This window comes from Hoplias malabaricus, chromosome 11 (genome assembly GCF_029633855.1).
Source record: "Hoplias malabaricus isolate fHopMal1 chromosome 11, fHopMal1.hap1, whole genome shotgun sequence".
Classification (NCBI taxonomy): domain Eukaryota; kingdom Metazoa; phylum Chordata; class Actinopteri; order Characiformes; family Erythrinidae; genus Hoplias; species Hoplias malabaricus.
Genome location: NC_089810.1, coordinates 20,015,110 through 20,034,671, shown reverse-complemented (window position 1 = coordinate 20,034,671; position 19,562 = coordinate 20,015,110). Strand labels below are relative to the sequence as shown.

Below are 19,562 nucleotides of genomic sequence, written 5' to 3'. Positions count from 1 at the left end.
ATTCCATCTTATATTTTCTTCTGAGCTTTTTAAAATTTTGTATGTGCTCACCGCTTCCTGACGACATATTTTTGCAGCCTGTTTATGCAGTTTTGAAATTAGAGAACACTTTTAATTAATCACTTAAAAATCCATCTCTGTTCATCAAAATGACATATTTAGACATTATTAAAAGAAAATTAAAAAGCTAATGCCTTAAAAGTGGCTTATCTTTAACTATTCTCTTTATCTTCCATTCAGTATTAGATGGATCAATAAAAATGAAGTTAGTCCCTGCCTCTATCTCCACATACACCTTCACCAGGCGCCTGCGGGTTGAACGCCCTGCCCCTGCAGAGTTAGGTTCCTGAGGTTTATGATGCTGTCTGAATCTAACGTTTAAAACAGACGTTCATCTTCTCCAGTTTCAGAATGTGCTCAGCCACGTCATTGACCGCTTATTATACTCAGGATGAATTTTTGACGTTTTGTAGCATATCAACAACACCTCACGGCCATGTTCACAATGTAAATAAACAGAAAAATAACATCGATGTTCACTGGTGGGGGTCTTTAAAATGTACAAGTGTCCATAACGAAAGGCAATGTTTAGTTTGTCTTTTCTAACACTGGGGGCAGTGTAATTTAAGTCCATTATGAAATAAGTCCAGTCCAGTTTTTCGGTTTCTCTCTCGCTCCTTCACCCGCTCTGTACCATAAACTTACTTTCTGTCACATTTTTAGGGGAAAAGAACGATATTCCTGCGATGCTTGCGGCTAGTTTCAGAGACTGTAAGGTATGGACTATATTCCGTTTATTGCTGAAGAGAATGAATGTTGCTAAGACGTTGAGTTAACCTTGTGTTTTTAAATTGTCCTTAGTGAACGGTACTTTGTAACAAAGTGGCTTACAGCTGACCACGTTTACATTCAAATATTTAAGTTTACACGGCTTTGACACTGTCTTTTTTAAATATCTGAGGTAAATGTTATAAATCACCACACAACCAGTCACTTTACACACAGAGGACACGAAATAACACACTACCGTCTTATGGAGGGATGGTAATACCCACGGGTATAGACCGCTGACAGTTATCTATAACACAGACTGTGGTCATGGAGGGGTCAAGGGTTACTGCTTGGTCCAGTTTTTTAATCCTCTGATTTACTGTTTGTAGGCGTGGGAGGCCGAGGGTCTTCCACTGTCCACCGTCAGTAATGAAGCCTGCAGGTTCTACGACGCCACACTGAGTCAGGTACAACTGAATATCGCACTATTTTGGGCTGGACTGGTTTTTATGTTTATCATACTCTAGGTTTCACCCTGTCGCCTGCAGCACACCCACACGGGCTCTGCTATAAGCTATGTCCATGATTTCAGTGTTGGTCTCACATATGGAGGCCTGGATGGACTGAACATCTCACTGTGGGCAGATGTGTACCGCAAAAAAAATAATAGCCATTGGATCTGTGTCCCACCAACAGCTAATGTTCTAAGTCCAAAGTTCATGTCCAACTTTAACGCAGGTAGCCGAAGTTCAGCTCATTGGTGGCTCCCACTGGCGCGTGCCACCTATCACCTAGCCGCCAGAGTCCAACCATAAGTCATGGCGGTCTCTAGTGGTCAAAGAGGCAAAGGAAATCTACAAAGGTGAAGAGCAGGAGTGCAGATTTTGTCATGAATAGAATGTGCCTGAGCTGAAGCCGTTGCTAGTTAATTTATTTTGAATCATGTCCTTCATATTTTTATATTTTTATCTTCATACATTTTCCCATGTGTTTGTGTGAGAGAGAGTGATTTACAACCAGTTTTAAAATATTCATAATGGTGTATTATTAATAAATTATATCAACATATAAGAAATTCAAAATATCTTTCAGTGCTCCATATATCTGAGGGAAGAATTGCTCTTCTTGTTGATCATGTTAAAGCTTGAAATCCATTGTCCCTCTTCACTTCTCTCTGTTTCTGTGGTCAGTATGTAACATGGCGTAATGACGAAACACTAGGAGGAATAGAGGGATGTATCACGGCAGTCCAAGAAGCTGATCCGAATTTCGGTACGTGAGTAGAGTTTGGAGAAACTCTATGATATGTGCTGAAGATGTGGTTCCCTAAAGTACAAAAAAATATGTTTGTTCTCTCATTAGGTCAAACAGGGTTACAGTAAACTTCTGTTGTGTCAAAGTAAACGCAGGCCATTTTTTGTTCCTCAGATCAGGTTTTGGTCAACTCTGATTTTGAGGAATTGAACACTTGCTGAATTATTCTTCTTTTAATGACTTTAAACTGCATCAACAAACATATGTTCACAAGCTTGAAATTGAACTAAGCATGCTTTCAAGGTCCTCAGTATGTGTTTATGTTCAATATGTTGTAGTAATGGGTCATGTGATCAGTACTGGACTTCAGCTAGTTGGCACTGGCAGCTCAGTGCTGAGGGATGAGGAATTGGCCAGAGCTGTGCGGAGGACACTGGAGCTGGCTGGCAATCAGGACCTCACCCCCCGAGAGAGAATGCACGTCAAAGCCGTAGAGCTGTTCTCTAGAGGGTGAGACAGATCACTTTTCTCAGTGACCACCATGTGGAAGGAATGAGAAATTTACCTGTAGAAAAACCTTTAAACCTTTCCACTTGCCTGTACTTGACACTTGATGCTGGTCTGTAAAAGACATCTAGTTATAATCATTTAGGGGTCAGCAAAACCTTGGCAGTGTATTGTTTTGTAGTATACAATATTCACACTGTGTGTTTTTAAATTTGCTTCAGATTAGCCTTATGTATCTCCTCCAGATTGGTTATTCCAGCATTACCCAAACGGCATTCTACTTTTTAATTAGTGTAAGACAAAGCTGCCATGCTTTGGGGGCTCTATAAATGTTTTATGAAAACGGCTGAACAAAACTCATTGTCTTTGTAACACATAGCCTCTGTTATGATAATGATGACTGCAGTCTCCTTCTTGCTAATGAGGGAGTCTTATGACTTGATCCAAATATAAAATCTTAAAGGAAGACACAAAACAATGGAGAACGTACAGTAGGGTGTAAAAGCCTTAAACATTCTGAGGGCAAATATCTACAAATGTATGCAGTAACTGTTCATAACACATAAACAAAGCTATTTTATTATTATTATTATTATTTTTATTATTATTATTATTATTATATCTGTGGTGGTAAAATTGAAAAAACTAATGTGCTATAGCTAGAGTACAGAAGAGATACATAATTACTATTTCTAATACTACTCTAACCAGGATACTGATAAGTTTACTGAAAAGACAACATGCATATTTTACAGTATTCGTGTTATTGCGGTACCTCTGGATATTTTCTTAATTACAGACTTGCTCATTCATTTCAAGTATCTCTTGGCATTGAAGATCATGTGCGATTTTAGTAAACACATTTCTGTGTTTTAGAGCCCTTGGCAAGGCTTGTGATGTGTGGGATGATATTTTGGTGGAACACCCAACGGATATGCTGGCCCTGAAGTTTGCACATGATGGATATTTTTACTTGGGTGAGCAGACTCACATGAGGGATTCTGTGGCCAGAGTGCTTCCTTATTGGAAACCACACATGCCCCTGTACAGGTACCACAAAGTACACAGACACTCAGTACAATATGTCAGTTATGCTACACGTTACTGCTGCAGAATCTGAGTGTGCTCTTCTGTGTTTGCCTTCAGTTATGTAAAAGGATTCTATTCCTTTGGCCTCCTTGAGACCCATTTCTATGACCAAGCTGAAAAAATAGCAAAAGAGGTAATAACGTGTTCCACCCATCAGTCAATATCTATATTGTTTTAATACCGTTTTTGTCATTCTCAGATAGACTTGCAGTGTGCTTAAAATAATGCAGATCTTTCCAGTTTCTCACAGAATGGTTTGATACAGTTATACACAAAGATAAACGTATTTCCTTAGAGAAATAAAGCACATCCCAAACTGTATTAATGAACGGTCATTGATTTTGAAGTTCTTTCTCCCTGTCAGCATTTTATTGTTAGACGTTTCGGTGATAAAATATTTTTATCAGTAAAAACATGGCAGGGTTCTTATGTAAATTGGGTTCAGCGAGGCTTTGAGACACATTTAGATCAAATTAAAACCCAGGGTTATTTCTCTGGGGTCAGATTCCAGAAATGCAGAATATTGTTTTATATTTATGATAATACAAAGAGATTAATATGAGATCTTTATTCAGATATACAGGGGCAGCCGTGGCCTCGAGGTTAGAGAAATGAGCTTCAGGCAGAAATTTCACGGACCGGCAAGGAAAAATTAATTCATGGCTGAAGTGCCCTCGAGCAAGGCACCTAACCCCCAAACTGCTCCCCGGGCGCTGAGGTGGTTGGCAGGTCCAGGCTCTGGTTGTGTGTGTGTTCACTGCACCTATTGTTTGTGAAGAACTGCTCACTAGTGTGTGTTTGTGTGTTCACTGCCACGGATCCCTAAAGGGATCAATAAAGGTGTTTCTTCTTCTTTTGCTTCATTTCTTCCTTTGGTTAGGGCCTTGCTCTGACTCCTGAGGATGGCTGGTGTGTCCACGCTGTGGCTCATGTCCATGAGATGAAGGCAGAGATAGAGAAGGGTCTAAAGTTCATGGCCTCCACTGAGAAGGACTGGGTGGTTAGTTTTTGCTGTGTTTAATTACATTTGGGGTTTTATAATCCACACTCTGTTAGGTTCCAATAAGATTGTGTTTTTTATTTTATTTTTTTTTGTCAAAAGGTGTGTGACATGTTGGCGTGCCATAATTACTGGCACTGGGCACTTTATCACATTGAGAAGGTAAGCTTTTGAGTTGACATTCTGAAGACACACAGGTCCACACGTGCCCTATAATATATATTGTTTTTCTAAAAGAAATTGTCCCATATAACAAATACGACAATTAAGCCGTTGTTCTTCTTTAGTTTTAATCTGAATGCAAACAGTGATTTGTGCATTATTAGTGCTGCATGGGGATGATTTTCATGTTACAATGTTTCTGTTTGTGTGATCCTCAGGGAGAATATGAAGCTGCTTTGAAAATATATGATGAACAGGTTAATGCCCTTTGTTCTTGAATCTATATGAGCTCAGGTCTGCTTCCATAACCAAGGGAGTAGAATCAACAGCAGTAGTATGTTCCATGTTGAAAGTCACTGGACATGTGAATGATTAAAGTTTCATGGTTATTCATTATTCAGCAGCAGGCGTTAGCACTTTTGAGTTTGTGGTTTTCATTAGTGATTTTTCTTTGTTTCTATATAAAGTGCTAGAGCATTTGACTCATGCAGGTATAGGAGATAGGACTAATACTGGTGGTCTCTATTTTCTGATCAGTTAATGTGTAAGTTGCACGTTATCTGGCTTTAGATCATTTACCAAACTGCTGCAGTTATTTACAGTTTGATCCTTACATAATAAGAGAGGCTTGTAATTTATGATAAATATTACTAAATAATGCAAGTCCATGTAGAATAATATGTTTGACTCCCCTCAATATTTAAGATTTCTCGTCGCAGTGTAAAGTCTGGAGCCATGCTGGATGTAGTAGATGCCTGTTCCATGCTATACAGACTGGACATGGAGGGTGAGCAACCACCTCCCTCTCAGCACAACACAGAAACCAGCACATCACAGCTCTCATGTTTCTTTTTTTTTTTTTTTCCTGATATTAATACCAACCATCTGAGTATATGGATTGACGTGAGCCTCAGAGCGGAGATGAAAGAACAAGGCTGGAGTTCAGCACAGTTTTGTAATTTCTCTGTTCTGTCTCATCTTCTAACCTGGTAAATAATAGAGTTGTGTTTGAGCAGTGAAATTGTCAAACTGCTTGTAAAAATCCTCCAGAATCACATAGGAACACACAGATGATAGCAATATTTAAAAGCCAGGCTGCAGCAGACACTCAATGCACTGTCCTACTGTGAAGGTTGTTGTAGTGTATACTTTAAAATGGAATTGTCGACTAAGAGCATTTTTATCATGTTATTGGAAGGGAGTGCAGTCATTCATTACAAAATTTGATGGATGAATCACATTTGACATGAATGATAAAAAGAAATTAATGTAAGCAAAGCATTAATTCATTTCTAAATAAAGCATAGATTAATTATTAGAGGGCAGATAACTGTGAGTGGTTTTGGTCTGTTTCTGGACAAATGTAGGTGTGAGGTGGTGTTGAGATACAAAAGAGTTGTCACAGGCTGATTTTCTTTATTATTCTGGAGTTTTTTTTATATAATACTCTTTATACAAACATTCTAAAGGGGGGTTGGACTTTTATTTTGGTTTAGTATTTGAAAACAATGCTGAATACATGTATCATGTGGAGGGTTGCATATTTTAACAAATTAAGTGTCTCCTCACCATAGTCATATTTTCCTATTCCCAATCCTCATGCCCACACATCCATTCTTAATGTTGTCCCCCGAGGCCTCTTACAGGCAAAAGGGGGTTGGGAAGAATACACTAAGCATCACAGTGATGTTCAGTAAGCGTAACATTGGCATTATTGTATTCCAGAATAGGATCCCACATCATGTCTGAGGCACCCCTAAGGGAACAGCATAGTTCCTCAAGTTTGTAAGAACATGACAAGATTTTCTAGATCCACCTATTACATGTTGGAGGAGAGGCATGTTTCCATTGAAGTAAAATAGCTTGCAAATAACTTGTTAGTGAAGTGGTGAAGGCATGTGAGGTTTTAGAGGTGATCCAAACAGGAAGATCAGGGGGTTAGGGTCAGAAGCACAGCTGAGGATTTATTTAAGGAATTAGTTTTTTTTAATAAGTCTAATCTGAGACTAGTTTGAGAGGAGGTGGTGGGGAGGGGCCATGTTGCTAAATCGGAGAAGGATGGAAAAAAATTGCTGATTATAGACTTACCACTGCCTGCACATTAGCTGAATGTTAAGAACATATTTTCTGAATTGGAGCCAGATCTTGATAGCGGCAATGAAAAGGGGATTGTATGAAATATTTTCGGCTGAGACAGGAAGCTGGGAACATGCAACGTCCTCTAGGACAAGTCTGTCACCTTGGCAGACCAGGCGCCTATATGTTTAAATGAAGAGAGACCAAAACGCTCTAAACCGAAGGCCCAATTACCATTTCTAAAACATATTTTACATCACTGGTGAAATCTGACAAACTCCTGTGAATAATTTGGAGCATTTGACTTAAAAATACACACCAAAAAAAGTGATTTATTTATTTATTTATTTGCTGGTTCTTGATAGTGCCCCAATCTTCACATCAAGAAGGGCTTTCCCAGCTAGTGCCACAAAACTGTCAATCCCCACCCACAAGCCCCTAGTGTATCAGTAAGATGATCGTCTCACGCTGTTGAACGTCAGGAATTTACCCGTAAACAGACATCATTTTGACCAGTGGCTGGTCTCCTCATCTGTAACATCTCTGCAAAAAATGACTGGATATAACGGAAATGGTGAAAGGTGCTTGGTCTTGTGCATACTGCTCTTAATACATGTGTACTCCATTGTTAGGTGTGAGTGTGAAGGACCGCTACAGGGAGCTGCTGCAGGTGACCAAGCCACACTCAGAGGACCACACTTTGCTGTTCAATGATCTCCATTTCCTGATGGTGTCATTGGGCTGCAAAGACAAAGTCACCACACAACGTGTAATGGAGAGCTTGCAAGAGTTGGCCAAGTGAGCTGCTGTCTTCTTATATAACACTTTTGGGAGCCCTTACATAACAGTCAAAGCAAACGGAAGGAAAGGGGTATATTGGGGCATGGGCTGTGGTGTTATCTGGCAAACCCTCTGACTAGATCCGAGATTGTGTTTGAGCAGGGTTCTGCTGTGGGAGAGCAGACACTCTCAGACTGGTTGATGGCAAGCCTGCATTATGCACTTCCAATTTACTCTGACAGCTGTGCCACATCCAGTATCTGTGAGGTTGTTATCGAGGGATGAAGAATGAAAAAGTAAAATGTACTAGGAAATAGGGTTCTTGTGACATGTGATGCTTTGTAATGTGACATGACTCAGAGAAACCCTCCTAGAGTAACGTTTGAGTGCAGCATATGTTCAAGACAGAAAACCTCTTTCTCAAGAGGAGAACGTTTTTCATGACCCTTTCCTTTTCTCCTCAAGCCATAAAACATGAGGGTTTAGTTTTAAATGGAAGAATCTTTAGCAAATTGTTACACCATTCTCAGTATATCACAAAGCCGTCTAAAACATGTGCAGAACTTATTAAATGTTTCTCTGTGTCTACCGTCTGCCCTCAGAGAGCCAGGAGAAAACTACCAGCACCAGATTGCTGAGACAGTTGGGTTGCCCATGTGTCAGGCTTTGGTGGAATATGATCAAGGAAACTACAGCAAGACGGTGGAGCTCCTCAAACCACTAAGATACCGCATCAACACGATAGGGGGCAGTGATGCACAGGTCAGAGAAGGTCACAATGTGATTACAAAATGTCCAGTACATAAACCCCAGAATCTTTATTATAGAATCCATCTGTGTGCCTTTAAAGTGATTATGTGATTATAACTGCACTTAACTATTATGGTGTCTCTTGTATTAAATGATCTCTCTCTAATTTATTTATTAAAGAGGGATGTGTTCAACCAGCTTCTCATTCACGCTGCGATGAAGTCAGACGACAAACACCAGCAAAGATTTGCGAGGTTAGACACATTCTACATCTCTCCATAACTTTCTGTCTGAAGAGTTAACACAATAATTCAGAGTGGTTTGATGTGAAATGGTTCAGAAATCATTTGTAAGCAGTACCTTGGGCACAGATGAGCAGTTTGTGGAATAGTATTTTGATGCAGTCTTTAGAGGCATTAGACACTTTGAAGATCTAGTTTCTATTGCTTTGCTCTGAGTCCTGACTGCATTCTGTCTTTCTACAGTGGCACATTTCTCATTAAACCACAAAATATAAGCCATTACTATTACTTTATTTACATATTAACCATAAAATTAATCTTTTAAGTTTTATCACTTTTTTTAAAAGGTTTCAAAGCTATGCAGCACAGTTTGTAATTATGTGAATTCCTTTGTACAGGAGCATTCTTGTTGAGAGAGAAGCAGCGAGACCAAACTCCCCTCTCACTGAGCGACTTATCCAGAGAGCCCATTCTCTGCACATATAACTGTTATTACTTACACATTACATCAGATCTACTGCAAAATCATCATTCTTTTCCACTTCACAATATTAATTAATATCATGAATAAATAATCTAATTAAAATACCTGTAATTGTAAAAAATAACAACAATGAACAGAATTGTCTCACACAAAAAATGGGATTTTTCCAGTTTAGGTTCAGATTAAAATAATTCAAATTCAAAAGCATATTTCCTTGGATATATATAAACTGCAGTTTAATAAAGCACTATAAATATTTGTATTTAGAAGCTCGTGTTTTGCTTACTATTGAGGTTAAGGAGGGTATGGAATCCTCTCTGGTGTCTTCTCTACAGCAAAGAGCAGATCTCACTCTGGATCTGGGAGATGAGGATCTGAGACAGCACAATGCCTGCAATCTGCCAACCACAAGATCAAGGGTCAGGTCAGGGGCAAAGCTTACAAGCTGCCGACCTTATTTAATGAGCCTAGACACGTTAGTTATGACTATCATGAGGTTATTTTGTATAGTTTTGCTTACAAAAGGAGCAAATGTATAGTTGTTCCAGCAGAGCCCCCAGTGGAACTGAGCTGAAGGGCTATTGTCGTTCCTGATATCCTGGTTCTCCTGAAAAACCCCATTAACTGCAATGTACTAGTTCTCCAGTAGCAGTGTTGAGCAAGCTGTGAACTTCATGTCTGTGTATGTGTGGTCTGAAAACACTACATGGTGCAGCGTGATAATGAGACACCTGATGGTTGTTGTTAGGTTTTAACTTTTGTTTTTCTACATGACCGTAGAGTAAACTTGTATGTTTCCTGAAGAACAGATGTTGTAACTCAAAATTACAGCATTTTAATGGGAGCCATGTATAATACACTATTTGGTAAACCTACATGAACATGCAAAGAATGATTACTGGATTTGCAACACCTACCTTGTATCTACATTTATTGTCCGTCTAATCAGCACTTCCTACCATACAGAAGGAATGTATCGTTTTACAATTACACACTGAAGTCCCTCTGTTTCATTAGCCCCCTCTCATCCTTTTCTTTAAGGGGCAGGACCCCTACAGGACCAGGTAATATTTGGCTGGGGGTTCATTCTCACCACTGTAGTGATTCTGATGTGGTAATCGTGTGTTAGCGTGGAGCTGATCAGTCACAGCAGTGCTGATGGAGTTTTTACTCCTCGGTGTCGCTGCTGGCCTGAGGACCGTCCACTAATGAAAAACATTCTGCCAACAGTGTCCTCTGGGTAGCACCTCGCCACCACAGATGATGGATTAGAGGATGACCAACACAAAGTGCAGGAACAGTTATCTTAAGCCCATTTATACTTCTGCGTCGAACCTACGCCATGGCAACGCTTCGACACAAACCCTACACCTCTTCAAGGAAGACCAACAAAGTAGGAGTGTCTGAAACAGTGGACAGTGAGTGGACATAGTGTCAGTACTCTAGGCGCACTGATGTTTCAGATTAACTCGTACCAGCGCAGCACACACTAACACAACACGTCAGTGTTACTACAGTGCTGAGAACTATCCGTCAGCCAAATCATATCTGCTCCATGGGGGGTCCTAACTATTGAAGAGCAGATGGAAATGGTGATAATAAAGTATGCAGAGAAACAGATGGATTACAATTTGTAATTGTAGAGCTACAAAGTACTGTACGGCCTGTGGAGTTGATCAAATGGTTCCTAATCCAGTGATCACTCAGTGTGTATGAAGGCTTATTTTAACAAGCAACATTTGCCATTCAACACTGAAAATAATGCAAATGTGAAACAAGAAATTAGTTTTTATATATTGTCACTGTCGAAAGAAAAATATTGATCTCCATTAAGTTTGAACACAGCAGCTGTCCTAAAGATTGTGTGGAAAAATGCATGATGAATGGATCAAAAGAAATGCTCATACCTAAGAAATATATATAATTATTATAATCCATCCATTATCTATAAGCACTTATCCAATTCAGGGTCAGGGTGGGTCCAGAGCCTACCTGGAATCATTCGGCGCAAGGCGGGAATACACCCTGGAGGGGGCGCCAGTCCTTCACAGGGCAACACACACACACACACATTCACTCACACACACGGACACTTTTGAGTTGCCAATCAACCAACGTGTGTTTTTGGACTGTGGGAGGAAACCGGAGCACCCGGAGGAAACCCACGTGGACACGGGGAGAACACACAAACTCCTCACAGACAGTCACCCGGAGCAGGAATCGAACCCACAACCTCCAGGTCCCTGGAGCTGTGTGACTGCGACACTACCTGCTGCGCCACCGTGGCGCCCTTTCATTGAAAATGAAGAACTTTTTTTCTTTCACCTGTAAAGTTACTATATTGGAGATATATTTTTTGTTTGGACACTGATGATATGTAAATGTAGGTTTGTGCCAGTGGTCATATAAAGCCATGTAGCCTGATTTATAACAGGCAACGTCATTAAAGTGTTACTGAATATTTAAATGGAATATGAAAATAAATGAATAAATATATACAAATCATTCCTGAGTCTGTTGTTAATCAAAAGGTTCCTATTATGTATTTCACCAGGGGAAAAAAACTCTTCTTTGTTTGTGTTTTTTGGTTTTTAAACCTCAGTTATAAAGAAGTGAAGCAGCTGAAAATGTTAATCAAGTTCTGAAATCTGTTTGACTTTGTTTAAGACTGCAATACAAACTCAGACATTGCCTTTAAATCCTCAGTTCAAATAAACCTCAGAGCACCAGTGTGTTTTGGTGGAATGTGTAAGCATCCACTCAGCTGCAGGCTAAGAGCTCACAGCACAGTCTGCAGCGTAGGTCTCCTCTAGAACCACTTGAAAGCATGCATAGCTGTACCATTAAATCATATAAATACAATATTCAGAGAGTTAAGTCGCTGAAAGTGGACTTTAATCCAGGAATGAGTGTGTTACCTGTGGCAGAGCAAGACCCAAAGCCAGTGCCCCAACTAAGAGCAGATGAGATTCAATCCACAGCACTGCTCTGTCTGCACAGCCTACTGGATAAATGGACTTAGCAGCTTCCAGGTCCTTTAGGGTCTGAACTCCGAATCCACACATGGTGTTGATTACACTCTGAATTAATACAGAGAAAAACAGTCATTCATTGGTTCATTGTCTGTAACCCATGTCTACTATAGGGTTGTGTTGAGAAGATCATTACAATGGTTTATTCCTCACTTTCTTCCCTTCTCTTTTGAAGAGAACAGCAGATGGCAGTAATGTTTCAACTTTGCACCTTTTGTGGACACAGGCATTCAACTGGGCGCACACAGCTTGTGCAATCGTTCCAAACTGCTCTTAATTTCACTGGAATGTTGGCTGAGCAAAATTTAGGCCATATCCTGTAGTGCATTTAGCCTATATCTATATTTTAGAAAACAGTCATCATGAATATAGATGGCACATTATTTTTATTAGGTAAATTTATCATTGTCTAAAAGTCATTAGGTCTGAGTTATTATTATAAGCCCCTAACAGAAGAGAAATATAACTCTTCTGTCTCTTGGCCTACTCCAGATGCTTAGGCACAGCGTTGCCATAAATTTCCATAATTACTAAGCATATAACAGCAGGAAGTTCAACTCACCTCTCCAGGTACCGGGGTACAGCAGGAGAACGGCACGGCACATCTCTCTGTGCTGGGGTTGCCCTGGCTGCAGTTAAAATACAGATTCCAGGACCAGTCAGTGTAGTTGTTCCAGCCACAGCATTTGAACTTGAGAATGTGGACAGGATCAGAGACACCATGAATATTATTAGACCCTAGACAGTCGCCATCAATCCCTTTTGTTTTGCTTCTCCCATGAATTATCCATTGCTCTGAGAGACAGTAAGAGAGTGAGGCACGCAGTGTACTGCAGAATAGCACTTCAACAACATGAACAACAGTGTTTTACCAGATCACCATTCTGAATTGTTCAGTCACTAGTTTAAAGGAAAGTTTGCAAACATGCTGATTTTTGAGAAGCCCTCGTCTCCCTGGTCAATAGTACCATTGCTAGAGATAAATAATAATAATAATAAAAACGCTAATGACAACAAATAGACAAAAGTAAATGATCTCTCGGTGGCTGTTCCGCAGTTCCGCCTGTTGGTACATGACTAAAAAAGAAATCCAAATGCCCCCAGTTTGCTCTAGTATTGCGGCTCTGTCTCTTGTGTTATTACGCTGACCATAAAATCAAAAGGCCTCCAGATCACAGCTATGTACAAACAGGCTGTTATAGTTTCACATTTGGAGCTCTTTAGTGAACTGAACGAAATGAAGCAAACACTAAAAAAATAAACGTTTAAAGCTATTGCAGCGCTTATATTCTGGAGGTGTTTTATTTTTCCTTTTAGTCCAGTTCTGATGACTGTGGTTTATGTCCCATAAACATCGTTTATTTGCTGTGTTGTAATTCATGAAAAGGGCAGCTCAGGCTGAAACACTATTTATAACTTGTGATATGATCTTTATGACCAAATATGAATAGCACTTGAATGGGTTTTCAAACCTTCTCCAACCTTTTACCTGTTCAGTGTGCATTTGAACCCCTTGAGAACACATTTTGATCATTTTAAATTTCTGTGTTAGTGAAGCATTCAGTAAAGTTTAAATGGAAATCACAAAGGAGAAATATTCATTCATTCATTATCTCTAAGCGCTTATCCAGTCCTTCACAGGGCACACACACACCTACGGACACTTTTGAGTCACCAATCCACCTACCAACATGTGTTTTTGGACTGTGGGAGGAAACCCACGCGGACACAGGGAGAACACACCAACTCCTCACAGACAGTCACCCGGAGCGGGAATCGAACCCACAATCTCCAGGTCCCTGGAGCTGTGTGACTGCGACACTACCTGCTGCACCACCGTGCCGCCACAAAGGAGAAATATGATTTTAAAAAAAAATCACCAAAGTGCTCTCATTAGATCTCTGAGAACAACGGGGGTGTGGTCTTAATATAAAAGTGTGTTTTGCACAGTGAGACGTTGAGCCTTGGTTGAACAGTGGAGTCAGTACTGGTTTTACTCAGTGGGAGGTTTGAAACGAGAGCTGGTTTTACTCAGTGGAGTCTTGTGTGAGGCTTGGAATTACAAGGAGGATTTGGACATAGTTGCAATAAGATGCTTGAAGATTTGTTTACCTCTTTCTGAATGTAATCCATGAGATTCTGAAGGTCCAGGTCATCACGGTAATGCACAATGGCTTTTTTCACAAACCTCCCCAGGGCATCTCGTGTCTGAAATGACAAGGAGATGCCTTGTGTTTATTGCTACTCATTTATCTTGGGGAAGATTTTGGTCCTTGTGGAATACCTGTAGTGTATTTTCTAGCAGAAAAGCTAACGGGCGGGATGGCGGGTCTGCTAATATATGCTTTACTGGGGTAATTAATCACCTTCTCTCAAAGAGCTTCATTTTATCGTAAAGTTCCCTCCTTCAGTCTACCTTTGTGTCTCACAGAGACCTGCTAATATTACGCTCTCAAGAAGTACCATGATTCCCGACTGATGGGCAGCAGGACAATTTAAAGTAGTATTTAAACAAGGGGTTAACTGATAATTGCTAATAGGAAGGGCAGTACAAGTCAGAAAGAAATGGGGTTCTCTTGACATTTCATTTGCATTAGCCTATTTAGGCAGTTAAGTAATGGTACTGATGATCAGACACGAGGAAGAAAATCTGCCTGAAAGCACTGACACCAGTAATTGTGGGCTAATGTTTAAGTAATGGGGTATGACAGATCTAATTATGCAAATGTATATGTAGATGACTCATTTTTAAGAGAAACTCTACCTGGTCAGAGTAGAAGAATCCGAGGACTGCCATTGCCAGCTGAGTGAGGAAGACCAGGGTGAGGCTAAACGAAAACTGGAGAGGAAGAGGGCAACAAGCGTTAACTTTGCAGAAACACTTAGAACTGCTACACTTGTCTTTCAAAGGCAGTTAGAGGAGGTCCTCACTGTTTTAAGGAGGCGAATGTTTTCTCGCAGTGCTCCGATGCATCCACAGAAGGTGATAAAAAACATGACGACACCCACCACTATCAAAATGATGGCTGGGTCGATGAGGAACGAGTCTCGAACTGTGTCTGTGAAGAACCCACAAACCCAACTGACCATGCTGTATCTGCAGCTTAGCCTAGACATCCAAACAGCTCTGAATTAAATATTCATTCTAACATCTGATAAGTGGATTTAGAAGCTTAAAAAAAGAAATGAAATAGATAGGCATTTCCATACCTGTTGCTTTTTGGACTTTGGCATAAACTCCGATAGCAACAATTAGTAGAGAGAACACCTGAAGAGAAACAATACATCAGTCCTGAGGGAGTAATGATGAAATGTCATTAATAAATGAAAATGTGTTAATACCGATATTAATGATAAGAATAAAAATACGTTTTTTTTCTTTCCAAATGGTACCGTGCAGGGTTATGGGCGATGATATGAAGAATTGATATGCAACAGTTACACCATTCTTCAACTTCTAAAGAAGAAAACTTTCCAAACTTCCTGCTTAAATTTTGCAAGTAGATTCTGAGAACCACTGCTAATAGAATATTCTCTTTTTGGTTTTTATCTTTTTCTTTCTTAACATAACCAACCTGATAATCCCTGAACCCAGTAGGCTATGTCTTAAAGGAACTGCTTTCTCATCCATAGAGATAAGGGCTGCAAAGCAGATGCATGAATTTTACCAGGCTCACCAGAGGACAAGCCAGGATTTCTTCTGTATATCTCTGGAGATATCGTCACTTGATAATATTGGGGGGGAAACATTTTATCTGTTGTGTGGGAGATAAGGGCGTTAAAAGATGTTTTCAGCTGGTACCCACACGTGTTAAAGTCATGAGGTTTAAACCCTAGAGACTGGTTTCCCAAATGAGACCTCCATATGGAATAAATTCGAATCTCAGTGGTGACTCTGAATTAAAAATCCTTTGCTGTGTTGGACCGGGCTTTATCTGTGTCTGGGAAAGCAGCAGTAAGACCTGTTCTTTGAGGACAGATGAAGCTTTAGATCCTTTTCCCTAATGTTTCCTCAGCAGCACTATGTGCAGAGCAGGCACAGGTATCATCACTAATCCAGCAGCCGTCCCACACCCAGCCATTCTCCCAGAAAAAGCAGAACTGCTCTGGATAGGTTTTCATGCAAGAGAAACACTTTAGAAAATTATTTATGCAGAAGAAAAGGCAAATAATTCTGCCTCAGTAATTCTCCCCAGTCTCTGTCAAAGTCAGTAATGAAGCACAGCTATTTGTTCAGATGAGCATTATTCGAGCACGGAACAAGAGACAGACACTAGCAAAGCTTCTCCATTGACACTGATAATCCCATGTGGAGACTTTTATCTGAGTGCAACAGGAATAGATCAATCAGAGCGGACGCTATCTTCTCATGCAACTTTGACAAACTGTTTCAGAGCGATCAGTTGTTCCTCCGTGTCAGTTTTCTCAACAAAGTGATATGGAGATGATCTCAGAGCCAGTAAAACAGGTGGCTCATTTGGTGTGAGCTATTCCCTGTGATATGTAAACCACCACTAGTGCTTTTACATATTTCATTGAAATGGAACACCATCCATAATGTTAGGAGGAATGAGAGTGTTGTTTGTGATCCAGAGCTAGTCCTTCAACAGTAGCTGATTTTACTAAGTCTTTTTTATCTGAAAGCAATTCAATTCTCACAGAAATCTTCCGTCATCTAGCATGAAGCCTCCCCAGAAAATATCCTGGCCACTGTGCAGTTTCTGCAGGTGTAGCCCCTGTATCATGAGTATTGTATCAAGGAATTATGTTCTTAGGATCACTGGTACAACCCTTTTTTGCCCAAATAAGACAAACTAAATTATTGCTAAAATGTGTATTTTGTTTCAGCTCAGTGCTGATGTATTTAATGCTTGTGAAACATCTCTGTGCTTGGTGGCAGATTTTGGCCTTTGTATGAGATTTGTGAATTGTGAATCTGAGCATGTGCTGTGTAACACCTGCACAGGGCACACTTCTGGAAACAAAGGGAAAAACCAAAGAGCACTAGATTATTTTGTGGCTCCTAAGTAGCAAGTAAGTGTTGGCCTTATCATAAAAAAATCATCAAGTTTGATCCCTGTTGATGCCACAGCCATCTGAGGCTGGGAGTCAAATTGAGGACGGCAGGCCCAACGCTGTGGGTAGGGAATAGGGACCCCCTCTTTCATATGTCTCTTCTCATGGTGGTAGCTAGCACAGGCCTCTCTCAGCTGTGACAGAGCTTAGCATTTTTGCTTTATGTTGTTCATAGGCATTGCATTAGTGGCAGATTGAAAAGAAGCAGTGGTTTGGCCTCGTTCTCATCTTCATCCTCTGGAGGCTGGTGGCACTTTGTGTGATCAGAGAGACTAATTAACGACAATAAATAACGAGAGAAAATTTGGGATAAATGAAAACAAAACGTTCTTATGAGCAGTGCATTCTCTTTGATATATTGTTTTCTATATGTGATGTACAACCCCCTAAATATTCGATACTAATTTTATAGTTTTAACTGTGATTTTTATTTTTTTAAAGAGTATATGACAGAGTTTGCTTTCTGCTCAGTCCTGAAGGATAGCTGTGTGGCTGACTAAGCCAGTAAGCTGGTGCAACAGGAACAAAGGGCTGATGGATTACGTGGCAGCGCTGCATCCGGTGGCCTGGCTTGCAGCAAACAAACAGAGTGAGGGTGAATTTGACGGCAGAGGGCCAGCCTGGCTCAAGGTTTGAGGCCTCTGCAGCGCGCCATGCTGTTGCACTCATAGCCCCACACATGGCCACACTTCCTGCTCACTCACTCGCAAAATGAACACTGATCACACACAGCTTTGGGCCAGTCACTCAAACTCAGCTACACAACCTGCTTAACCGCGTGTCAATCATAGACTGTGTTGACCACTCGTAGGGGAATTGGACTGACAAAGCCTGTCCAGTAAAATCAAGTACACAGCGGTCTGTACAAATAATGCACACAGATACGAGTTAGAGGTGCAAAAGAATTCATTATATTTTGCGTTCTGTTTTGGAAATTCTCCTCAGCTCATGCAGACCTTTGTAGCTCTGCAGAGGATTTGTTATTCCTGCAGCAATGCTTTTCATATGCAAAAAAAAGGGGGCCACAGCAATTGTATGTAAATTCAGAGCTGAGAAGGAAGCCCCCTGATCAATGGCGAATACAACTATAGAAACATTAAATGCAATTGGACATTGTAACAGCTATTGCAAGGCTATGATTTTGTACATAGAACACTCTCCAATTTGCAATCTAATGTTTTATTCATATGAAAATTTGCTGTGGTGCCCGAGAGCTTGTAGCCTGCATTTTTGGAAACTTGTTGGTGCTCAAAGCTGAAAGGGCCTTCACTTACCCAAAATAAGAAGCTGAAGAAGAAGAGAAAATAACGGATCCAGGGGTTGATGAAGGAAAAGGTCTCTGCCCTGTTGAGATTCAGATCCCTGTCCATTGTCAGGACCAGTGTGGACAGGAATTAGCAGAAAAATCAACAACTCAACCGGCGTGAACTGATATTTGGTCCACCATGGAAGCTCTCTGCTGTTTTGCAGTGTGACCACTACTTAAAATGGACAGCAACAGCTGTAATACTGTTGTACCATGTTCTCCAGTGTGTAGCAGAGCCAGAGCATCACATTACACACATACACACACACACAAACACACACACACACACACACATACACACAAAATCTCTGTCGTCTGACTGCTAGTGAATAGTCCTGAAGCTTTGTTTCATTGTTCTACTTTGAACGGGGTCGGCTAATGCGGACAGAATGAACCCAGCAATGCAAGCATTAACAGACAAACAAACTTGGCAAGTACAGGATTTTGATTCCTGCCCCTCATTTTAACGACCAAACGCTTAGCTTTGTGTTCACAACGGAACAGTTTAAAACCATAGGGAGAGTTCCCCCGACCCAAAGTATATCCAAGGCCAGACTAAATGATTTGAAGCAGTGAATCATAATCTGTACTGAGATTTAGTCCAGTCTAGAGGACATTTTAAAACAAAATTCTTTCCTAACTGTGAGAAAGTTAACTACAAGCATTAGCTAAGTCTCAGTCAAATCAAGCTGAGAGGGTGAAGGCAGCACTTTTTTTCTCTGAAACACGTGAAGCCAGACATTGCTTCTTTTCATACTGTTGTGAACACGTGTTTAGATCTACTATAGGAGTCACTCATGTTAGCTGGCACTGCAGTAAGTGGTAGAGCAGAGTAGTGCTCTGTTGGCCTCTTGGTCTTAGGACAGCTAAAGCTTCACCTGGGGTCTAACTCACAATTTGAGACCACTTTAATTAATCGTCTGGGCATTAACAGTGATATTCTTTAAATAACGTGGCGTACTTGAGCTCATGAGGCTGTTAATGAATTATTATTAAATCCTTTTCTACGTATTCAGCTACTTTAGGAATACAA

General features: G+C 40.5%; 2 protein-coding genes across 3 annotated transcripts; one reads left to right on the top strand and one right to left on the bottom strand.

Annotated features, from left to right (window-relative positions):
• Positions 1–644: 644 nt before the first annotated feature.
• ttc38 (tetratricopeptide repeat domain 38) lies at positions 645–11,558 on the top strand. Of its 2 annotated transcripts, XM_066685653.1 has the most exons (14): positions 645–776; positions 1,161–1,238; positions 1,962–2,043; positions 2,364–2,535; positions 3,409–3,582; positions 3,679–3,754; positions 4,502–4,621; positions 4,724–4,783; positions 5,002–5,040; positions 5,489–5,570; positions 7,492–7,657; positions 8,242–8,401; positions 8,570–8,643; positions 9,030–11,558. In XM_066685653.1, exons 1-14 carry the CDS (start codon positions 747–749, stop codon positions 9,115–9,117), a joined length of 1,401 nt encoding a protein of 466 aa, XP_066541750.1. In that variant the 5' UTR covers positions 645–746; the 3' UTR covers positions 9,118–11,558. The 2 variants fall into 2 exon arrangements, with proteins under 2 accessions (XP_066541750.1, XP_066541751.1); XM_066685654.1 differs by lacking the exon at positions 1,962–2,043 and having other exon boundaries at positions 715–776.
• tspan33b (tetraspanin 33b) lies at positions 9,445–18,593 on the bottom strand. Its single transcript, XM_066685655.1, has 8 exons — positions 18,498–18,593; positions 15,358–15,415; positions 15,079–15,206; positions 14,912–14,986; positions 14,260–14,355; positions 12,710–12,838; positions 12,034–12,195; positions 9,445–9,513 (listed from the first exon to the last, which is right to left on the bottom strand). The coding sequence occupies exons 1-8, from the start codon at positions 18,591–18,593 to the stop codon at positions 9,445–9,447; spliced, it is 813 nt and encodes a 270-aa protein (XP_066541752.1).
• Between the last annotated feature and the right edge of the window lie 969 nt (positions 18,594–19,562).